The sequence below is a fragment of the Muntiacus reevesi genome, chromosome 16 (genome assembly GCF_963930625.1).
Source record: "Muntiacus reevesi chromosome 16, mMunRee1.1, whole genome shotgun sequence".
NCBI lineage: Eukaryota > Metazoa > Chordata > Mammalia > Artiodactyla > Cervidae > Muntiacus > Muntiacus reevesi.
Window position 1 is genome coordinate 18,984,543 of NC_089264.1, and position 24,583 is coordinate 19,009,125.

Genomic DNA, 24,583 nt, shown 5'->3' on the forward strand with positions numbered 1-24,583 from the left:
GGCTTCTATTCCTCAGAAAAAAACAGAAGCTATACTGAGATGGCCTTAGTTTTGGACTCATGTCTTAGTCATGGTTAACATTTAGAAACTGTTGAATAGGAAGATAATACAAAATATAAATTGGTAAGCTTCAAGATCGCATCAGGCAGATGGAGCTACATTGGCTCCGCCAACGCAGGGAGCCAAGCTGAAAGATGTTTGGTGTGTGAAAAGGAATCTCCCAGATCTCCGGTGTGTAAGTGACAGTAAACCGGCGGCAGGAAACTTGCTTTTAGCTTCCTGTGAGGAAGGGGGACAAGGAGCAGAACACTCTGCCTGGCTTCAGTTGAAACGGACACCACACAAGTGCACACACGTGCGCACACACGCGCACACACACGTGCGCACACACGCACACCCCAGCCCGCTGTGAGCAGGCTGCTTGGCGCGGCGTGGTTTCCGGCAGAGCCCGGCGCGGCGCTTACCGGCCCCGCGGCGCTGTGAGCCCGCTGGGCCGCGGCCATCAGGTCCCCGAGCCGCGTGGCGAAGCTGCACAGACAGTTCAGGAGGACCCTGCGCGCGGCCACGTTGAACACCTGGAGCTCCTCCACCAGCTGGGCGTTGAGCGCCTCATACTCCCTCTTGGCCAAGTCTGACTCGTCCGCCGCCGCCCGCTGCAAGTAGCTGTTATAGTCCAGCAGTTTGTCATAGCGTTTCTGGATTAGCTTCTGAGGCCCGGGGAACAGGGACAGCAGGACCGACAGGGGCGTCAGGACGAGCTTCTGTAAATGAGCTGCCTGCCGAAAGAGCAAAACGACGCCGTCACGGGGAGGGACACCCGGCCAGGAGCTGTTATCAATAGCTTACTGCCTCCTTGCAAAGGAAGGCAGGAAAGTACCTAGCCGAGTTCGAAGAGCAAGGGATCATGGGTGTGTGTGTGTGTGTGTGTGTGTGTGTGTGTGTGTGTGTGTGTGTGTGTGTTTGAAGAGCAAGGGATCATGGGTGTGTGTGTGTGTGTGTGTGTGTGTGTGTGTGTTCGAAGAGCAAGGGATCATGGGTGTGTGTGTGTGTGTGTGTGTGTTCGAAGAGCAAGGGATCATGGTGTGTGTGTGTGTGTGTGTGTGTGTGTGTGTGTGGTGTTGTCTAGCTAAACCTCTGTGTGTGTGTGTGTGTGTGGTGTTGTCTAGCTAAACCTCTGTGTGTGTGTGTGTGTGTGTGTGTGTGTGTGTGTGGTGTTGTCTAGCTAAACCTGTGCAAGGACCTAAAATAGCAACTCTAGACTCTAACCTTGAAACTGAAGAGTGAACAGGAAGAAGAATACAAAAGCTGAAACCTGCACACTCAAACTACGCTCCACCCTTCTCTCCACAGCTACTGACTTTTCAGTGGGGTCGTCTCCCTCCACACTTTCCCCTTCCCCTTCTTTCTAATCTCAGAGCCAAGTGGAGCTCTTCCCGAATATGGGGTTGCAGGTAATCTCCACCTTGGACTACCAAACCTGTAATATTAACAATGCACGTACCATTCGCTTCCTTTGCCAGCAATGAAAGGAGGACAGCTGGTCTTAGGAGAGCTTGTGTCCTGTTCCTCCCACACCTGCACCCCCCCTCCCTGTCTACCCTGCCTGTTAATTTTGGTACTGCAATTGTATCCTCTATACAGAGAGTAGCCCCTTATTACAGGTATTTTGTTCCTGTTACAGAAATGGCCAGATAGTTATTGTTTCCTCTTTAAATACCTTGCAGGATTAAGCTGATGCTGATCCTGTGTCCTAAATTGTTATATTTGTAGGTCTGAGTCATTGAAAATGAACACCGAATCACTGTCTAGCTCCATGCCAGCACCTGAGCAGTCTAGATTTAATTTCTTTTGTTTCCTCTTGCCTCCCCTCTGTTCTGAAGTCTCCTATGTTTGCTAACTACCCAGCTTTTCCCTTTATCATATGTGCTTGGGTGTCATGATTAGGCCATAGCAATTTGGAAAAAGGATTTCTCTTTTGTACCCTGAAAGATGTTCTAGGGAATCAACATCTGAGTAGCAGTTTGTATTAAATAACTTGCATGATCCCTGGTAGGGCTTCCCAGGTGGTGCAAGTGGTAAAGAACCTGCCTGCCAGTGCAGGAGACTTGGGCTAGATCCCTGGGTTGGGAAGATCCCCTGGAGAAGGACATGGCAACCCACTCCAGGATTCTTGCCTGGAGAATCCCATGGACAGAGGAGCCTGGCGGGTTACAGTCCGTAGGGTCACAAAGAGTCGACGTGCCTGAATGACCTAGCACACACTCATGACCTCTGGTGACTTGGTCTGAACTCATGGGAACTGGAGAAGAGGAGGGAAACCAATCTCATATTGGTGCCAGCAATAGCCAGCACAGATTAAATTTGATATCTAGCTTATAAAATAATCAATGTACACCTGCAGATTATTTAATGAGTCTGTCAACTAAGCAAAGAATCTGTTTACTGTTCTGGGATGAATTACTGTGTTTGTGACATAGTTGAATGAATAATCTAATTACAATGCTCAGTCACTCAGCCATGTGCGACTCTGTGACCCCATGGACTATAGCCTGCCAGGCCCCTCTGTCCATGGAATTTTCCAGGCAAGAATACTGGAGTGGGTTGTCATTTCCTTCTCCACTAATTACAATATTAGAATATAGTTGCAATATATATGTTCTGTGACCCACAGACACGAACCAGTTCATCTGTACATAGGAATTATGATTGGAACAAATAAGAATCAGATTTTATTCTACTATTTTGTGCTATACAAAATGTGTAGATAGACATCTCTCATGGTTAGATAAAAACAATTGTGCTGCCTTATTTTTTTTAGATAGATTTGAGTGCTTAATATTTGATTTTTTAAAAAGAGTTCAATACACTTTATTCATACAAAGGTACTTCTATATTGAGCTTTCTAATTTAGCCTAATTTATCATCCTGTGGTTTTATACAAGGTAGGGAAGGACACCTTATCTCTTCATTCTGTCAGGTTCTGGAGCATGCTTGATGATGGGGAAGCTATATACTATGGTCTTACAGGGTGTTCAATAAATATTTATCACCTTAATGAGTCGGAATTAAACCAGAGAGCAAACACATGAGGACATTTCTAAAATGTGCTCACTGTAATTAAGCTCAGAAAACATATAAAGAACTAGGCATATTTTTTCCATTTAACATGTTATAAAAACTCTCCTTTCTCCTTCCCTCTCCCATCCCCTCCCTCCCTCCCATCCATCTAATCTACCATGTTAGTTTCAGATGTAATCATGACTTTCCATTACCCAGTGCTAGGAAAGCTAGATGCTTCTGGGTGTTTTTCTACTGGAGTGGGTGTTGTATCACTTCCCAGGATTTGAAAATATGAGATAGCAGACATTTACTGGGGTTCAGAGCCTGGTAGGAAAACTAAATATCCTTCAATACAAGGGCCACTCAATGAAGATTCATCTGACCCCAAATGCCAATAATACCAATACAAAAAAATGTCATTTTCAGGGACCTTCAGAATGATGGAGGAGTCTATTATATCTTTTATATAATACTTGAAATATTACTATGAAATAATAATACCTATCTAGCCCAAGATACTAAATTAAAATAAATAAATCTCAGACTAGTTTGCTGCTCAAATACTTTCTTGCCTCAAACATGTTTTTAATGATTCCCAATTTTTGCTTTATAATTCTGTATACTTTATATAATTCTTAGGAAACAAATATTTTACCACAGAACAGAAGATATATGACTCTTGAATAAAAGCCCTTTCTGAATAGAAAGGCCTTACTTGGCTTCACTGGTAACTCAGCTGGTAAAGAATCCTCCTACAATGCAGGAGATGCCTGGTTGATTCCTGGTCGGGAAGATCTGCTGGAGAAGGAATAGGCTACCCACTCCAGTATTCTTGGGCTTCTCTGGTAGCCCAGATGGTAAAGAATCTGCCTGCAGTGTGGGAGACCTGTGTTGGATCCCTGGGTTGGGAAGATCCCCTGGAGAAGGGAACAGTTACCCACTCCAGTATTCTGGTCTGGAGAATTCCATGGACAGAGAAGGGTGAAAGCTTATAGTCCATGGGGTCATAAAGAGTTGGATACAGCTGAGCAACTATCACTCTCTTACTTTCCAGTGTATAGTATGTTAATAAAAGTCATCCTCACAGACTATCTTCACTCCTTCTGTAAAAACTCTAGGCATTTCCAGAGACTCCTGTAAGAAAATCATAGCTTTCTAACTTAATAAATCCCTAATATACCATATGCAGACTTAAACTAAATGTTGATTTTAAAAGCTGCACAGACACTAGATATCCTACAAATACAGTCTGGAGCCCTCTTAAATTTTGATTATGATAAAAGCCTCACAAATCCACTTCAAAATATTTAATGATAAAAAACCTCCTGTTTAAATCTACTAATTTTGACATTAGTATTTGCTTTAGTGCACGTTTTATTTTTAGTTCCAAAAAAGTAAATGAAAACCAGCTTTTCTTCTCACCCTACTATTTCCATTTGCATTCATCTGTGAATATAAATAACTTACAAAGTCTTCAGAGGGGTTTGGGGCATTACTTGGAGACTCTGAATAGCCACTCTCCTCCTCATCTTTGTTGTGTGAAATCTCCTGGAGCTCCATCATGCTCTGCAGAGCTAAAGGCATGGCATCCTGGAAGCCAAGAGCAAAGTTACCAAAAGTGCAAAGTTCTGAAGTCAGCACAGGAAGTGCATCCCAAATGTGCACTTCATCAACATAACTGTTACCACTGAGAGAAAAAGACAAAGGGAAGGAAAAATTCTGTAAACACTTTGCACAGTCAGGTTACTTGTAATGACCTATATCCTTACTTTTCCCCTTGTCGCTTTCTCATATTGCTCCATTGCTACAACACGCTTTTTTATTAAGTAGAGTCCATCTTAAATTCCCTCGTTGGCCATTTTTCATCATTCAGTTCTTACAGATCTCTTATTTTAAAAATCACTCCTATTTGATTTATGTCATCATTTTCCATGATGAATTTAATCTTCTCCTTAAGAGAAGATGATCACACTTTTGTTGAATCAGTTAGTGGAAATATAAGACTTTTCTGTAGATGTTCCCAGGAGGCACTGACTCCTTGAAAAGTGTATCAGGGACAGGGTTTCCACTGCCCTCTGGGTGTTGTAACTATGGTTTGATTTTCCTTTCATAGAAGTCAGGGCTTTAGGAAGAGATTAGCAAATCTGACTGCAAAATCAGGTTTTTGCATCAGTCAATAACAATAATAATAAAAAGAATGTGGCTGTTGGTTATGTCACATAGAACCTTGTCTCCAAATCACTATGCCTGTAAGCTTAATCGTCTGTTGGTGTGATCATCTTTTAAAGCATGCAGACATCTTCCAAAACATATCCAAGAGAAAAACTAGAAAATAGGAAGTGACCATTTATGAACTAGGACTTCCTAAGTGGCTCAGTGGTAAAGAATCTGCCTGCCAAGGCAAGAGATGTGAGTTTGATCCCTGGGTGGGAAAGATCCCCTGGAGAAGGATCAGAACTGTAAAGGGAGAGTTACAAATTACCAGTTATAAAATAAATAGAGGCATTTGGTTTGTCTTAAAATTGTGTGATCATATTTCCATTTTGGGGTTGACTGGGAAGTAGCCTACAGCTAACTTTGAGATGCACATGTGGGTTTTTGTGGTTTTTATGATCATGGCATCTGGTCCCATCACTTCATGGCAAATAGATGGGGAAACAATGGAAACAGTCAGTGACAGACTTTCTTTTCTTGGGCTCCAAAATCACTGAAGATGGTGACTACAGCCATGAAATTAAAAGACACTTGCTCCTTGAAAGAAAAGCTATGACCAACCTAGACAGCACATTAAAAAGCAGAGACATTACTTTGCCGACAAAGGTCCGTCTAGTCAAAGCTGTGGTTTTTCCAGTGGTCACAAATGGACGTGAGAGCTGGACTATAAAGAAAGCTGAGAGTCAAAGAATTGATGCTTTTGAACTGTGGTGTTGGAGAAGACTCTTGAGAGTCTCTTGGACAGCAAGGAGATCAAACCAGTCAATCCTAAAGGAAATCAACCCTGAATATTCATTAGAAGGACTGATGCTAAAGCTCTAATACTCTGGCCGCCTGATGAGAAGAACTGGCTCATTAGAAAAGACCCTGATGTTGGGAATGATTGAAGGCAGGAGGAGAAGGGGACAACAGAGGATGAGATGGCTGGATGGCATCACCGGCTTGATGGACGTGGGTTTGGGCAGGTTCCAGGAGTTGACGATTAACAAGGAGGCCTGGTGTGTTGCAGTCCATGGGGTTGCAGAGTCAGACACGACAGAGAGACTGAGCTGAACTAAACTTATGGCCTTTATATTATGCACTTTTCACTTTTTAATTTCTCTAGTTTTACTTTTTCCCCTCTTTTGGTTTTCTTTTTTCTCTCAGTCCTAATCTTGAATTTGCAAATTTGTGTTTTAGGGCCAGGAAAGACATATGTTGGTATAACCAAACAAATAACGTTTCTACCTTGTCTGCCATTTAACATATTATAAAGAAACTATGCTAATGGTCCAGTCCCATGTGGCAAGCATGTGAACCATGCTTGTCCCACTGTGTGATGACTTAGATTAGGGGAAGGATGGAAGAGGAAGGGAACAGAGAGCAGAACCCAAGTCTTTGTATTAGCTTCCTTCACCAGCACCTTGGAGTCTCCCAAATTTGGTACAATAGGTGTCATCATATAAATGAATGAACAGTCACATCTACTCCTTATTAAAACCAGAGGCATCAAGACCTTCTTGTAGAGAAACATTGAAAAAAACAGTGGTGTCTCACCCACCTGTACGTGTTGAAGACAGAATGAAATGTTCTTCACACAGTGCCTCACAGTCTTTTCTAAAGATCGAAATAGCTTTTCTTCTCTGTTAAAGGTATTGTCTTTCACCTAAAGTATAGATGAAATTATTCATTTTTATAATTCAAAGGAATCTGGCATATTTTTTAAAGAAAACCACGAACCGTGTTGGCCCAGCATGTTACCAAAAAAAACTCCTTGTTTAGGTGAAAACTTCTCATACTATGCTGACTGTCTTAACACAGTCCTTTCTTCATCCAGCTCATGACACAACTAATGTTCAATTAGTGCAGCAAAGCTGTGGGGTGCTTTTCACATTGCTTCACCTAGTCACAGTAGCTGTGGGGTGCGAAACTTCCCTCTGGAGTTTTTAATGGCATGCATTATATGTGTTCTCTTAAATTACACTGCATTTACAAATGCAGGTAACCTACAGGTCTATAAAATAACTAATAAAATGAAAAATGAAAAATGAAAATAAAAATTTGATCTGTTGAGTAGAATTTATCATTTTGTTGATAAGATTCATCCCAATTTATTTCCCAGTGGTTACTCAGAAAATATTCTTCAGGTCTTGGCTAAAGAAATATGATAATTCATTATCAGCTCAAATTTGAAAGATGATGAATAATCTTAACAAAAACAGTTCCGGTAGTAAAGCTCTGCAGAGTTACCATTGTGATCACATGTGTTCAGTTTTTTGTTGTCATTGGTATCTTACATGTATACCTGTTAGGAGTCAGAAAAATATGCTTTTTATGTGCTTGTGGCAATTTCTAAGAAGACATTTCTGTTAATGACGAGAAATATTTCTTGACATTCAAGATTATACAAAAAAAGATCAGAACCAGCTTTGTACCGGCAAAATCTGTGTGAACAAACACCTGTTTTATGGAATATGGTATGTATAATCAGTTTGGTACTGGCTAATAACTGAAGGTGTTCTCAGTTCTTACATCCATTAGTTTAGGTGGTTGACCTTAGAACTGAATGTGTAGAAAATGATGACATTTTATTCTAATATTTTTAAGTCCTTTAATATTGTTTATCTGCAAAGATTTTCATCAAATAGGCAGCCTCATTCTTTGTAATCTACACAAAATTCATCACCCTCTGCCCTAGGAGCTTTATGCTCTGAGCCAGTTTGAAGCATATGCTTGGGCAAATTTCTTTGAAATGTAGTTTTCAAGGACCAACTACTGTAGTCTGTGCATCCTGACTGGATCCCAGATGATGCTAAAATAAGAGTTTCAAGGATCATGACATGAAAAATATTGCCCGGTTCCACTTCCCTATTTCTAAGCCCTCTCATGCTGTGCTATTTTGCTGGAATATGCTGCTGTCTCTTTTCTTCTCTGCAAAGTCCTGTTTATTTTTTTTAAGGACTTGCTCAACTGCCGCCCCTACTACAACTCCTTCCTCTAATTCCTGTTCTTTCCACTCCAGAAAATTAATTGCGCCATCCTATGTGCTCTCACTAGTTAATGATTTAAGCAATTCTCTCCATTGATGGATTGCAAGCATTGGAGAGGACGTATTTTTTCTTAATAATAACAATTTGTAACATTTACTAAACACTAACTGTGTTTTCAGACAGTTAAGAGTCTTCCTACAGTGTGGGAGACCTGGGTTCAATCCCTGGGTTGGAGAAGGAAATGGCAACCTATTCTGGTATTCTTGCATGGAGACTCCATGGACTGTGGAGTCTGGTGGGCTATGGTCCGTGGGATTGGAAAGAGTCAAACATGATTGAGTGAATGACACTTTCACTTCACTTTCAAATGTGTTTTCACTTGTACTAAAACCTGTCTTCCGTTTTCTCCTTTAAGTCTTACACAACCCTATGAAGTAGATACTATGCTAACCCCCATTTTAGAGATAAAGAAACAGAAGTTCCAGGAGGTGTGGCAGACATTTTGAACATTTCCCATGTCGACCTTCTACCAATAGAACCCGCACTTTTCGTTTAAGATGGACACACAGCTGCCCTGGTAGAGACAGCCCTTCCCAGACTCCCTTGCAGCTGGTTCTGCCCTGGTAACTGGGTTACAAGGCAATTCTGGGCAAATAGGATGTGAGCGGAAGTGATACATTTCATTTCTGAATCTTGGCTTACAGCATCGTCCTTGGGACTTTGACTGAAGACATGGCAGTGAGCCAGCTTTAATGAGGCAGATGAAGACAATATGTCAGGAAACAGCACAGCACAAAACTGGGAACTGGGATCCTGGAGGATCTTGTGCAGCACAGCCAATCTGGACGTTTATCAGAGAGAAACAACTGACTATCTGACTTAAGCTGCTATGTTTTGGAATCTCTCTATCACCTAATTTAAGAACTTAAAGAAACTTTACCCCTGTTAATATGAATAGGATTCCAACCCAAACTGTCTGAATTTAGAACTTCTTTGCATTTGCAATCTCTAACAGTGTTGAGTACAAAGGAGTTCAATATATGTGTGATGAATGGAATAGAATCTTCCTCTCGGGTAACAGTTTTATACCCTAACTCCACCAAATATTTCACTTGAGCTGCTGACGAGTGCAAAATTGACTGATTTGAGATATATCTTTTCTACAGTCCAGCATATGCAGCTGATTTTCTGATTAACAGTGAAATGCTTCATTGCTGACAGGACATCCTCTCAAAAGATTAATGGGAAAAAAATCTAATTAATTTCCCTTCAGGCTACTTTAACTACAATTCACTTTCAGTTCGCAACTGGAAAATATCAAAAGTTGATGGCAAATGCATTAAAGACTGGAACAGCTTCTACAGGAGCCTGTCCATTATTAAGACCTGAATATTGTTCCTCAATAGTATTGTCTTGGGTCAGAAGCAATATCTTAAAGAGTAGGGGAGAATTGTTTATATTACATTTACACATGCTCATGGAGGCTACAGTCTCTTCTTCAAATGAATTCCCAATTCAATTTTGTTACTATTGTCTTTAGTGGAAACATCTGGATTTTCCCAAGCATCCCATGTTATAGTTCCACATTGAGGAGGGAGGGAGGCCTGGAATTATCTCCTCTATGCAACGGAAGAAAAGCAAGAAGTAAGTACAAGGATGATATAAGCCATGTGTTGTAAGAATATCTGTATTGGATATGGTAGAAAATGGGCAGTGCGGCCACAGGAGGAAAAGAGAATGAAGCTTGGAGGTTGATTATACTCACAGGTCCTAGAGAAGAGGTCACTTTATGTCATGCAGGATCACAGAGGAATCACTGAGGTTGGGTCATTTGACAGAAAGGAGCAAGGAAAAAATTAATGCTAGAGTCTTTATTGGAGTTTTTGTGAGAAACCACAGAGAAAGAGCTGGGGCAGGGTAAGCTTTAGGACAAGCCAGTTGGAATAATTCCAGCAGGCTTTGGGCTATAGAATTGGTTCTGATTGCCTGGTACCTGGCCTTGGAATGATCTAGGGCAGAGGAATATGGGCTTCATCTGTGAGCTTTAGATAAGGAGGTGGTTGTGGCTCTAGACCCAGGATTGGTTGGTCTGCAAATGAAAGAAGCAGTTCCAGCTGAGTTCTTTGCTCTCTGTAAGAGTGGGTTAGCCCTACCAGAGGTGTTTTCTTTGGCCTGCAAGCTTTTTTAAGATGGCAAAACATCATAAAATACAGGAAGTATAAGATATGATTAATACATTATGCATAAAGAAGTTTTACCCGCAAGGGAGTAAGAAGTCTGCTTGTTAAAAGGTAAATAATAGTATTTTATATGCAAAATAAGATAGTGATGATGATAGCCAATATATTGAATGCTTACACATTATGTTAAGTACTTTTTAGAATACGAATCATTTCATTGTGTTAGGTAGTTAGAATAGGAAAAAGGAGTCCTAAATGGCAGTGACTAAAAGACAAAGAGAGGAAAAAATCCTGCAAAAATGGAACAAAAGAAACCTCAAGTGAAACAAACAGGGCAGGCTAAAAGGGCGGAGTAGACAAACATATAAAAAGGGGAAGCCAAAAGGGATAGACACCTCTCCTTTGGGTTCAGCCTGCCCGCATGCCTTGAGGGTGTACTATCCTTTGTTTGCCAAAGAAAACTCTGAGCTGTAACTGAGCTGTAACACTGGTCTGCTATGTCAAATCTTTGCTGTGGCAAGACTGAACCGAGGAAATTACACACTCCCCCAACAATTGAATCCTCACAACCACTTCCTGCATTAGGTCCTACTATAATCCCCTACTATAATTTACAGATGATTACACTGAATTTATGACCGAAAGACAAGTATTTATTAAGTGGTAGAAGTGAGGTTCAAACCCAGGTCTGAATGACTTCAGAAGCTTTGCTCTTAATTTCTCTGCTGACGCCTGCCAATACTAACAGTGCCAAGGCTGGGATACCCTGAGTAAGTGTGTCAGGCATTCAGAAGAGAGGAGGCCACTTCTAGCTTAGTGGTCTGAAAGCTGCAAAGACTTAATGAAAAGAAAAAAGACCACAGCAGCCAACCAGTGAGGCAGATAAGAAGAATCAGAGCTGAACCAGTTGCCTCTAGTTTAAAGTAAAAATTTTGTTAGAGATGCTAACATAATGAAGAATGAAATCAGGCACAGGAAAGGAGGGGTGGGCGGGAAGTACTATCTAGTATCCTAAGAACTGTTCTGCGTGCTTTTGGTTAGAGGCCCACTGCATTACCACTTCTGGGCCTTGACCTTTCTCTCTTGTGATTTTCAATTTCCAGATCAATTAGCTTAAAAGTATCTGGAGTCTTTGTAAAAATACAAACTTTGAGGTTGCACGTTTGAACCAGGGGGAACCCAGGAATCTCTCTTTTGGCAAGTTCCTCAGGTCATTCTTATGCACATTAAAGTTTGAGAGGCTTTGCTAATCCATTAATTAATTTATTAGGGATTGAGATGAAAGTGTTCAGGATGACACCAAAGAGTTACCCAGGAATATAATGTCTCCTGGGGGTAGGGGAAGAGGAAAGGGATAATAGGTAGGGAAAATCACACTAAGATAAGCCTCTAAACACTATAGGTGAAATAAATATAAGATGAACACCAAGGGTGCCAAAATAAATGAGATTTTAGAAAGCAGAAAGGAGACAGTGATGAAAGGAGGGCATTGCCTTGGGTGAGATTATGGGCTAATTGGGATTCCCTGGTGGCTCAGACGGTGAAGAGTCTGCCTGCAATGCGGGAGACCCAGGTTCGATCCCTGGGTCGGAATAGATCCCCTGGAGAAGGAAATGGCAATCTACTCTAGTACTCTTGTCTGTAAAATCCCATGGACAGAGGAGCCTAACAGGCTACAGTCCATGGGGTTGCAAAGACTTGGACATGACTGAGGAGCAACCAAATAGGAAAAGGAATACGTCAAGGCTGTATATTGTCACCCTGCTTATTTAACTTATATGCAGAGTACATCATGAGAAACGCTGGGCTGGAAGAAGCACAAACTGGAATTAAGATTGCTGGGAGAAATATCAGTAACCTCAGATATGCAGATGACACCACCCTTATGGCAGAAAGTGAACAGGAACTAAAAAGCCTCTTGATGAAAGTGAAAGAGGAGAGTGAAAAAGTTGACTTAAAGCTCAACATTCAGAAAACTAAGATCATAGCATCTCGTCCCATCATCTCATGGGAAATAGATGGGGAGACAGTGGAAACAGTGTCAGACTTTATTTTTTGGGGCTCTCAAATCACTGCAGATGGTGATTGCAGCCATGAAATTAAAAGACGCTTACTCCTTGGAAGGAAAGTTATGACCAACCTAGATAGCATATTAAAAAGCAGAGACATTACTTTGCCAACAAAGGTCCATCTGCTCAAGGCTATGGTTTTTCCAGTGGTCATGTATGGATGTGAGAGTTGGACTGTGAAGGAAGCTGAGCGCCCAAAAGTTGATGCTTTTGAACTGTGGTGTTGGAGAAGACTCTTGGGAGTCCTTTGAACTTCAAGGAGATCCAGCCAGTCCATCCTGAAGGAGATAAGTCCTGGGTGTTCATTGGAAGGACTGATGCTGAAGCTGAAACTTCAATACTTTGGCCACCTCATGAGAAGAGTTGACTCATTGGAAAAGACCCTGATGCTGGGAGGGGTTGGGGGCAGGAGGAGAAGGGGACGACAGAGGATGAGATGGCTGGTGGCATCACTGACTCAATGGGCATGAGTTTGAGTAAGCTCCGGGAGTTTATGATGGACAGGAAGGCCTGGTGTGCTGCTATTCATGGGGTCGCAAAGAGTCAGACAGGACTGAACGACTGAACTGAGGAGCAACTTCACTTTCTTTCATGTGCTAATTGATGGTATCAGGACTCCTGGGGCATTCTTTGTTGATCCCTGTCCTGTCTTTATCTCTCCTTTGTCCTCTTCATGAATGCAAGCACCAGAGCTAAAATAGAGTCAAAACTACCCCCCTCCACCACCACCCAAAGGAATATCCCACAAGAAAGAGGGAGGGAGGGGGAGAGAGAGAAAAAAGGAACAGCATTGGGCAGTTACCTTGATTGTCAAAAGTGTTCCAGAAACAGCTCTGATAACAATAAAATGAAATCTCACAAAAATATCAGTGTTTGTGTTGCCCAGGAAAGTGTATGTGACCCAAGAAGAAAAATTACCTGTGATTCTCCTCTGGTCAGAATCTTTAGATGATTTGTCACTCTTTTTGATTTCTTGCTAATTGAATGAATATTTAGTTTAGACAATTTATCTTTAAGCGATTCTTCCTCATCATTCTTCTTGTATTTCAGAACTGAAATGGAAGAAGGCGAAACATATCTGAACACATGTGGTACAGACAGTGTGTGTTTCATCCAAAGTATTTAGGAATAATTAAAATAAAATTTATTTATTTAAAATAAAATAAAATTTAATAATTAAATAATAAAAAAATAAGTATTTAAAAATAATTTTGGCTCATGCGCCAGTCACTCTGCCCCATCACAGCTCCTGCTGCCAACCTCACTGACCTTCAGAAATTGTCCTAGGACTTGAGCTCCTCAAAGCCCAACTGCATTTACCTCCCACATTAGAGAAATTTCTGATATTGGGGGGAAGAATAAGCTCTTTTCTCTCTTCTTAGACACTACACTTGTTATTTGGGATCTCCAGAATGAAGCATCAAGACCTAACTAATGGAAAGACAACTGCAGCCAACATATCCACCACATATCCACCCTACAACTGTCCCCACTAGCTGAGAGAGTTAAGGTAAGTTGAGCCATCCCTCTGAGCTTTACTTTTTTATCTTTAAAATTATATTCCCTCTAATATTGCTCAAAATGTTAGATATCCCCAACCTTTAGCTTTGGTAAGGATGTGGTGAGAGTGGCATGCTAATACGCTGTTGATGAAGAGTAAATCAGTATAGTTTTTGTAGAGAATAATTTGGCAGAACCTTAAATATAAAAATAATCTATGACCAGGAAGTCCATGTAGAGAAATATACTTCCCATAATCAAGCCTACAAAATTTTATTTGCTAGAGCATTTTTCCTAACAGCAGAATGTTGGAAACAATCTAAAAGTTCATCCATAGAGGTATAGTTTAATAAATTATGACACATTTTTAAATGGAATACTATGGAGCCATTTAAAAGAAGACCATATTAACTTGAAAAATGTTCATGATATACAATTAAGTTTTTTGAAAGACCCAGAGAACCATAGTGTCTTACGTGTTGCAGAAGGAAGGGAAGAAGGAGAAGAGAGAGAGAGATGCAAGAAAATAGAAAAAAAAGACATAGAAAGTCTGAAGAAAACTTACTAAAATGTTAGCTATGCAAACTAGAACCATGAGAGTAGAAAAATTTTCCTCATTAAAACTTTGAAATTTGAAGATTAAGCAAACAGCAAAGTTAATATAACAGCTATTGTCCATCTCCCAGCTTTACCAAACCTTCACATTTTGCCTTGTTTCCAATCTTTTTATTTAAAAGCAATCACATAATAGTTGAGCTTCTCTGATCCCCATCTTTGATCCCTAAAGGAAATGGTGATCCTTAATTATGGGCTCTATTATATCTGTATTTATTTTCATGCCTTTACTTTGTAGGTATGTAGTCATAAACCATATAGTATTATTTTGAATATTTTCAATGTTTCTAAAAACAGTACCATATCGCATTCATTCTTCTGTCACTTACTAGTTTACTTTTTAAAAAAAACTCAGCATTGTGTTTTCAAGATTTATCCAACTGATACATGGACTTTAATTTTATGTTCTTACGGTATCATAATTTATAATACATAGTTTATCTATCTGAATTAATATGGAAGTCACCCTCCATTTTCTTTGTTTGCTTGTTTCTTTCTTTCTTTGTTTTCCTTTTGGTAGTTATGAACTAGCTAGTTATTTGCTAGTTCTTAATTTTCAATTAATAATTCATAATTTTGCTAATTATGAACAATGCTAGTTATTTGTATACTTCTCCAAGAACATGTGAGCCAGTTTCTCAAATATCTAGAAACTGACTTTCTGTGTCTTGAGTATGTGCATTTTCAACTTATTAAGTATTATCAAATTGTTCTCCAAAGACGGTCATTCCAATTTACATCCTTCTGTTCAGTTCAATTCAGTCGCTCAGTTGTGTCAGACTCTTTGCCCCACGGATTGCAGCACACCAGGCTTCTCTGTCCATCACCAACTTCTGGAGCTTACTCAAACTCATGTCCATTGAGTTGGTGATGCCATCCAACCATCTCATCTTCATCTCCTTCTTTCAATCTTTTCCAGCATCAGGGTCTTTTCCATTGAGTCAGTTCTTCGCATCAGGTAGCCAAACTATTGCAGTTTCAGCTTCAGTATCAGTCCTTCCAATGAATGTTCAGGACTGATTTCCTTTAGGATTTACATTCTTACCTGCAAACTAATATTCAGCCCTTAACATTATTCACTAAAAATCTCATTGCCAATCTGATGGGCTGGAAACACTTGTCATTATGTTTTTAATTTGCATTTCCCTGGTTACTAGTGGATCTTAGCATTTAAAAATGTATTGTCTTTTTCTGTGAGTTGTTCATTTTTATTATTAACATTTTTTTGTATTAGAATGTTTTTATTATTTATTTAGTATCAATAGTTATATATTCTAGATAGTAATCCTTTGTCTATGGTCTATTTTTTTATGGCATGTTTTGTTCTACAACTTTCCCTTTTCACTCTATGCTCTTCTTTATAATTACAATTTATTAATACAAATACGTACAATTTTTTAAATAAAAATTAGAAAATAAAGGCAATAAGAATAAACACAGTGGTTGGATCAATTAGCTCCACAGTTCTACCATTGCTCTAATTGTTGAACTGAGATTTAGAGTTAGAGCTACAAAGCCAATTAAGAATTTATGGACACACATCACATTGAGAGAGGACCCAGGGTCTACCCCAATGCACTGCTAGCTCTGAGAAGATAGAAGCTGTCTAATTGTGCTTCCTGTTTTAAAATCTACATTCTTCTTGAGAGGTGAATCTTACTTCTTAGCTGGGCTTCCCTGGTGGCTCAGATGGTCAAGCATCTGCTGGCAGTGTGGGAGACCCATGTTCGATCCCTGGATTGGAAAGATCCCCTGAAGTAGGAAATGGCAACCTGCTCCAGTATTTTTGCCTGGGAAGTCCCATGGACAGAGGAGCCTGGTGGGCTATAGTTCGTGTCATCGTAAAAAGTTGGATACTTGACCTTTTAGTTAATGAATAGTTAACAATAATTTGTTAATCTGAGAAAGCAATATACTTGCTCCCTTCTTGGAGCAATTAGTGCCAAAAATACCCATTCTTTGTGTTTCAGAACCAAATAAGCCTGTTTAACCAGGTCGTCTTACCTGTATCCACCTTTCTCACCACCATTTTTCAGCTCTAGCTATTCACTGCTCCCAACTACCTGGCCATTTCTCCTACCTTATATAACACCAAGATCAGGAGGATCATATGCTGTAGGTTTCTTCAGCCTGTAATATGTCACCAGGCATGCGATGGTCAAGAGAGGTTGATTGTAGGCTGTCCGATGAAAAGTTGTCAATGTTTGTGCCTCGTGAGCTTCTTCTGAACCTAGCTAGAAAGGCAAAACCATCCTCTCCTCCCTGGCCTCTAACTCTAGATATCAAATGATCATTATCACCGCACCTGCTGGAACTCCTGAGACATTCTGATCCTCCAAAACATAAAGAGAAGATTCCAACCCTGGAAAACTCCCACTTCATCATATCTCCTCTTACCTAAATCTTTTCTTCTTTTAAGTTCATTAATGTTTACATTAATGTGTTTCACTGCAGCATAGGCATCTTCCAGTGCTCGGAAGTCTGGGTGAGAGGCAGGGGTGGAATTCCAGAGTTCATACAGTAATAGAGGGTACTTCATCACTCGCTGAATTGGCTTGATCATCAAAGAGCCCATGTCCAGTAAGTTTGGTTTGCCTCTGCAATAGAGATATATTATATCAGTTTCACAAACATTTGTCTTATTAACTCCTTTTTATTTTTGTGATTTTTTTTAATGATTAATCCTGAAGATGATTTTCACCCTTTTCTTCTCTGATTTGGTTATGTTCAGTTTCTAAATGAAGCAACGGCAATAGGTGACAGAAAGAAGCAAGGCTGAAAGAGTCTACTTCTAACCAAATTTAAAAGAAAACAAGTGTATTTGTCCACTTTAAAGAACTGAAAACATGATTTCCAACTATGTTCCACTTACAGGTTTTTTAAATAACAGGCTTTATGATAGTAGTGGGAAACAATTTTAGACTGCATTTTTCCATGACAATGAAGAAAAGTGCATTTTCTTGATGGTATTTTGAGATTATTAAGTGAGGAAAATAAAGTCATCCTTTAAAAATCTAAACACAAAGTTTGTTTTCTTTCTTCTACCAAATTGAGAAGTTGAACTTACAGTGTTCTAGAGGTTCTACCACAGTCCCCAAAAGAGATTTATAATAAATACAATACTTCTCTAGATATTATTAATGCCATCACTATCACTGATCATTACTAGTACACATTGACTTTCCATGTGCAATTCCTCTTAGCCCACAGATCTTCAAATGGTTACACAAAAGTGAGCACTCACCCCTGACTCTCCCCTTCAGAGCTTCTGAGATGAGCCTAGAGCCATTCCCACTAGCCAGGAAGTTTACAGGAAAAGAAGAAGCTACAAACTTGATCATGCCATTGTTCACTGAACATCCATTGTCCAACCCACTGTATTCATTTTTCTTTTCAGCCATAAATCAGTGGTTTCGAAAAGCCTCTTTATGCAAAGAGACAAAAAAAGAGACCCTGTATGTGGAACATGGATGAAAATTATATTTTGAGTCCCTTCTGATGGAAAGATATACTCTTTGGTTTTCCTTTAGATTTTTATTTAGAAGACAGAGAATACAGACAGACATGGCTTTCAAATTCTGATGGGTGAATGTTTCATTCTTCAATTACTATTTCTCAAGTACTTTGTGGGTGGACAACAGACTACATAATTGAAATGATGAAATGGATCTAAAAACTTGAAACAAAATTAGAAAAGTTACATCACTAGAAAAGAAATGAAGACACTCCAGAGATCATCTATTTGAACTCTTCATTTGATAAATCAGAAACTAAGGAAATTTATCACATGTAAGTGCAAATATGGTACACATACACACACCACATCAGTCACTCTGTCACATGTGCTCATTTTATTTTCATTATAGTACTTAACACTATCTGGAATTGTCTTTTTTTCCCTCTATTGACCAGTTTATATTCAATTTCTCTGTCACTATTATATATCCAACATGACATGTAATATTCTCTCAATGAATATTTGTAGCTTGAAGTGATAGATTACTTCCATTTTCTGTAATGTGTTGTTATTTTACACTGAACTTTTTTCCCCAAAAAAACTTGCACAGTAGTCCTGAATAAATGACTGAGTTTTATTCACATGTTGAGAAAATAATTGGTATCCGTAGAGACAAACACTGAATCAAACCAAAAGACAATATTTTTAAAAGGAAAACCAAAATAACTATTAAAGGTTTGCAAGGGAGTAAAGAATTGCTTTTTATTAACTTAAAATTTCTTGAAGTATAGTAGATTTACAGTGTTGTGTTAATTTTTACTGTACAACAGTGACTCAGTTATACATATATATTCTTTTTCATATTCTTTTCCATTATAGCTTATCATAGAACATTGAATAGAGTTGCGCTGTTACATAGTAGGACCTTGTTGTTTATCCATCCTGTGTATAGTAGTTTGCCTCTGCCAACCCCAAACTCTCAGTCTTTCCCTTCCTATGCTCTCCTCCCCACTGACAAGTCTGTTCTCTATGAGTCTGTGAGTCTGTTTCTATTGCATAGTTAAGTTCATTTGGGTCATGTTTTAGACACATATAAGGATATCATATGGTATTTGTCTTTGTCTTTCTGACTTACTTCATGTAGTATGATAATCTCTAGATTCATCCATGTAGCTGCAAATGGCATTATTTCATTTTTATGGCTGATTGATATTCCATTACTCAGTGTGCATATATATATATATATAATATCTCAGTGTATGTGTGTGTGTATATATATAGTGTCTTCTTCATTCATATGTTGATGGACATTTAAGTTGTTTCTATGTCTTGCCTATTGTAAATAGTGCTGTTATAAACATAGGAGAGCATGTATCTTTTCAAATTACAGTTTTGTCTGGATATTTGCCCAGGAATGGGATTGCTAGATCCCATGGCAACTCTATCTTTAGTTTTTTGAGGAACCTCCATACTGTTTCCACAGTGGCTGCACCAATTTACATCCCCACCAACAGTGTACGAGGCTTTCCTTTTCTCCACACTCTCTACATCATTTATTATTTGTAGACTTTTTAATGATGGCCATTTTGGCTGGTGTGAGAGAGTACCTCATTAGTTTTGATTTCTTTTTCTCTAGTAATTAGTAACGTTGAGCATCTTTTCATGTGTCTATTGGCCATCTATATGTCTTCTTTAAAGAAATGTATATTTAAATCTTCTGCCCATTTAAAAAAATTGGTTTGTTTGGTTTTTTTTGTTGTTGTTGTTGAGTTGTGTGAGCTATTAGTATATCTTGGAAATTAAGCCCTTGTCCGTCCCATCATTCGTGAATATTTTCTTCCATTTCATAGGTTGTCTTTCCATTTTGCTTATGGTTTCTTTTCCTGGTTATGGTTTTCAAAGGTTATAAGTTTGATAAGATCCCATTTGTTTATTTTTACTTTTATTTCTACTGCCTTGGGAGATTGACCTAAGAAAACATTGGTACTATTTACATCAGAGAATGTTTTGCCTATGTTCTCTTCTGGGAGTTTTATGGTGTCTTGTCTTATACTTAAGTCTTTACGCCATTTTGAGTTTATTTTTGTGTATGGCGTGAGAAGTGATGTTGCTCAGTGGCCTGTGACTCTTTGCGATCCCATGGACTGTAGCCCACGAGGCTCCTCCATCCATGAAATTTTCCAGGCAAGAGTACTGGAGTAGGTTGCCATTTCCTTCTCCAGCAGATCTTCCAAACCTGGGGATTGAACCCAGGTCTCCCACAATGTAGGCAGATGCTTTACCCTCTGTGCTACCAGGGAAGTCCATATGGTATGAGGGTGTGTTTTAACTTCACTGATTTACATATGGTTATCCAACTTTCCCAGCACCACTTGCTGAAGACACTGTCTTTTCTCTGTTGTATCAATACATTCTAGCCCCCTTTATTGAGAGACAGTTGCTTTAGTATGATTTATCTTGTACTTTCTACTCATATGAACCATATCTACAAAGGAAGGGAGGTAAGGAGATAGGGTGGAAAAAGAGGAAACGAGGGAAAGAAGGAGAAAGAGACGTTGTTGGTTTCCAAGGGGACTGGATTGGAAATTGGATGGGAAAATATATAAATCTTTTATGAATACTAAAAAAATAATAACTAAAAACATATTTCCTAGCTGGTATATCAAAGCTGAAGTACAGCATCCTTACATATCTTAAATATAAGTTCTTCAATAATACAACAGTTTAGACGGTTAAGTAGAAAGTATTTCCTTAAATAAGAACAAGTCAGGAATATGGAAGGTAGTAACTTGACTAGAAAAAATCATATTATCCTTATGAATATGACCAGATTTCTTCTGAGTTTTTCTTTTTACTATCACCAATATTAGTTTGAGCTTCCCTGGTGGCTCAGATGGTAAAGAATCCACCTGCAATGTGGGAGACCTGAGTTTGATCTCTGGGTTGGGACGATCCTCTGGAGGAGGGCATGGCAACCCACTCCAGTATTCTTGCCTGGGCTACAGTCTATGGGGTCACAAAGAGTCGGACACAATTGAACAACACAGCACAGCCCAGTATTAGTTTATTTAATCTTCTAAAATCACTGAAAATATTATCAAAATGTAGATGTAAGCAAACAATTCAGTCAAATAAAGTCAATTTTATTAAGATAGTGTATCAGTGTGGTCTATTGTTATACACATATTTTAAAACTTTTTAATTACAAAAAACAAATCTCCAGATATATTAAAGAATGTACTTGGATCTTTGAGCTGCTCTCCTTCTTTCCTTATCAGCATCTGTCAAAAACCCAACCTAGGCCCTTCCTTTCTGTCCAAATCTAATCACTACTTTTGGTGGCTCAGACGGTAAAGCGTCTGCCTGCAATGCGGGAGACCCGGGTCAGGAAGATCCCCTGGAGAAGGCAATGGCAACCCACTCCAGTACTCTTACCTGGAAAATTCCATGGACTGAGGAGACTGGTAGGCTACAGTCCATGGGGTCGCAAAGAGTAGACACGACTGAGCAACTTCACTTTGGCATCAAAGTTCTATTCTCTCCCTTTCAGGTTTCAAATGACAGTAATAACAATTATAAATAATGACTGTTTCTCTTAAAAGCATCACAAATGTGAATACTAAAAAAAATTTTTCTCAAAAATGAGAAATCTCCCAGACACCTTTGTCTTAAGATAAGCACTTTGGACAGTTGCCCAAGTGATGAGCGATGATGCTCTGATCCGTGTGTTACACAGACAAGCAGTGTGGTAGAAAAGATAGAATATATTACTAGATAATGATGCTCCAGGCATTCAGTGCCACAATTCTCACCCCGTCTAATCCCTCCCAGTAAGACTGAGTCTGAGAGCTGTGCAAGGCAAATGAATCTTATATGTGATATAACTTTCTCAACCAAGCAGCCAATTATCACATGCCTACCCCCTAGAAAGTAATCAAATGCATAACAATTCCCCATACGTGTTGTGCTGAAAACTAAGGTAGTTATTAAATTATAATTCTGTTTCATATTCCTTTACATTATCATGAACACTTTGGCAAATATTTAGTAGCAAAAGTAGCTACACTAATCTCATTACAAATTATTGTCGAAACATTACAAAGTCAAGTAAACACAGCTGGCTTTGTTTTAGAAGCATCCAGTTTTGCTATAAAAAGTTTTGCAAGTATAAGAAAACAGTTGCACAATGAAAATTAAAGTGATACTTAGCAATGTAAAAACTATGATGAAAACAAAAAATCAAATTCAACACTGAGATGTATCTACATTTCTTAATTTGAAGGAGAAAATGAAAGGAAAACTAATCATGTAATTATTGATCATCCTACTTTGAATTTCCTCTATTTTATGGCCACAAGAATCCTAAATTTAATATTTAATTTACAGAAGCTACAAACCATCCATACCGCTATTGAATTTTTTTCCATTTACTCTCCTTTAAAAACATCATAAGTCAACTTTAGAGGAAACTATATATTGCTGCACAAATAATAAACAAACAGCACTTGTCATAATTTTAAAATAACTGAAAATAAATACAGAACTACTAGCAAATCTTAGATGATTTAAAGGAGACGAGCAAATGGGAATTGACATAGCAGACCAGAAAGAACCAGTAATATGAAGTAGTTATTTCATCACTCCTCCAAAGTTTCATTAACTAGAGTCCTTGAAAATATATGGAAGTAAAGGGAGAGAGGTGTGGGTTTTATAAGAAGAAGAACCAGTTGAAAACCTCTTTAAGAAACAGCATAATCCTTAGGGTGCTATACACATATGGGAGATCATTTGGAGGATTAAGGAAGAGCTCTTGGAAACTAAAAGGATAGTAGCAGAAATAAAAACTCGTAAGTGTTGGAGAAAATGTTCAAGAACTTTCTAGAGAGAAGAGCAAAAATACAAAAATGGAAGAAAATATAAGAAAATTAGAGGATCAGCCTAAAAGGTCCAATATCAAAATAATAAGTCCCAGAGAGAGAGAACAGGGCACATATGGGAAGGAACTCATCTGTAAGATAATTCAATGAAAATGAGTTAGTGCATTGAAAGAACTTGCTGAGGTCACAGCACAGTGAATGACACTGACTCACACCTCGGAACTATTAAAGCTTCAAATTATCAGGGACAAAGAGAAAAGCCTACAGTCCTTCAGAGAAACGTGTAAGCTAAGCAGTTAGATAGTTAGAAATGATGAATTACCTATGTATTCTGAAGATGAATGATTTTCAACTTACAATTCTATTCCAAATCACACTATATAAGTCAAGTGTGAGGGTAAAATAAAGAGCTTTTGGATGTACACGTTCTTAAAATTTCCTTCCCATGTATTCTTTGATGAACAGAGGAAACTACTGAAGGATGTCCTCTACTGAAAACAGGAAAGAGGCAAAGAGAAACTAGGTGATGGCAGTTTGTATGTATGTGCTCAGTTGCTCAGCTGTGCCTGACTCTTTGCGACCTCATGGACTGTAGCCCACCAGGTTCCTCTGTCCTTGGAGTTTTCCAGGCAAGGGGAGTTAGTGATGTCCAGTGTAATTTGTCCAAACTCAGTAGGTCAGAAGTCTCTGGGAAAGGCTTTTATAGAGAGATGAAATGGATAGCCTACAAATTTCATCAGACTCACTTCAAGATGATTAGCTGTGAGTTTGACATTAATGATTACCACAAACAAAATTAAAGGGGAAAAAGAAAATAGTTAATTCCCAGCAAAATAAGTATTTGTTTAGTCCAAGGTTTATCTTTGAAAAGAAATTTACTCAGGTATAACAATTCAAACACTAATTATTGCTCTTACCCAAATTATAATGTAACTCCATAGGGAGAATGGAGAGATGAGAAGGATGTGTGTGTGTGTGTGTGTGTGTGTGTGTGTGTGTGTGTGTGTGTGTATGTGTATAGTGGAGATCAGCTAGGGAAGAAAAATAAATTCTTGTTTTCCATAGAGAGAAGTCAATACATAATAAGCAGGAGTCAAATGTGTTTTTAGAGTCATGAAGATAAATACCAAAATAGTCAACTAAAAGGTGTGAATATACTTGTGTTCTGGTGAGGAGCATTTAGGGGAAGGTGGAAGGGATTACTCCTTTTCTTTTCTTTTTTTAGTTAACTAACTTTTTTATTGAAGTATAATTTACAGCATTGTGTTAATTTCTGCTGTATAGCAAAGTGACTCAATTATATACATATATACATTCTTTTTATATTTTTTCCCCATTATGGTTTATCCAAGGGGATTAAATATAGTTCCCCATGCTATACAATAGACTACTATTTTTCTTAAAACTTTTAGAACTATTGGGCTTTTCAATGTGTGTGTTAGTCACTCATTCATGTCTGACTCTTTGCTACACCATGGACTGTAGCCCACCAGCTCCTCTGTCAATGGAATTTAGGCAAGAATACTGGAGTGGGTTGCCATTCCCTTCTCCAGGGGACCTTCCTGACCCAGGGATCGAACCAGGTCTCCTGGATTTAGGCAGATTCCTTACCATCTTAACCACCAGGGAAGCCCTTTTAAGC

General features: G+C 38.9%; 1 protein-coding gene across 1 annotated transcript in view; it reads right to left on the reverse strand.

The window, feature by feature from the left end:
* Positions 1-24,583, reverse strand: part of ARHGEF38 (Rho guanine nucleotide exchange factor 38) — a 139,303-nt gene that overhangs the window by 13,910 nt on the left and 100,810 nt on the right. Inside the window, exons 6-10 of the mRNA XM_065907088.1 lie at positions 17,005-17,204; positions 13,411-13,544; positions 6,815-6,919; positions 4,528-4,650; positions 465-776 (exon numbers count right to left, since the gene is read on the reverse strand). Coding sequence (XP_065763160.1) covers positions 465-776; positions 4,528-4,650; positions 6,815-6,919; positions 13,411-13,544; positions 17,005-17,204 — 874 coding nt within the window. The remainder of the gene's footprint in view (positions 1-464; positions 777-4,527; positions 4,651-6,814; positions 6,920-13,410; positions 13,545-17,004; positions 17,205-24,583) is intronic.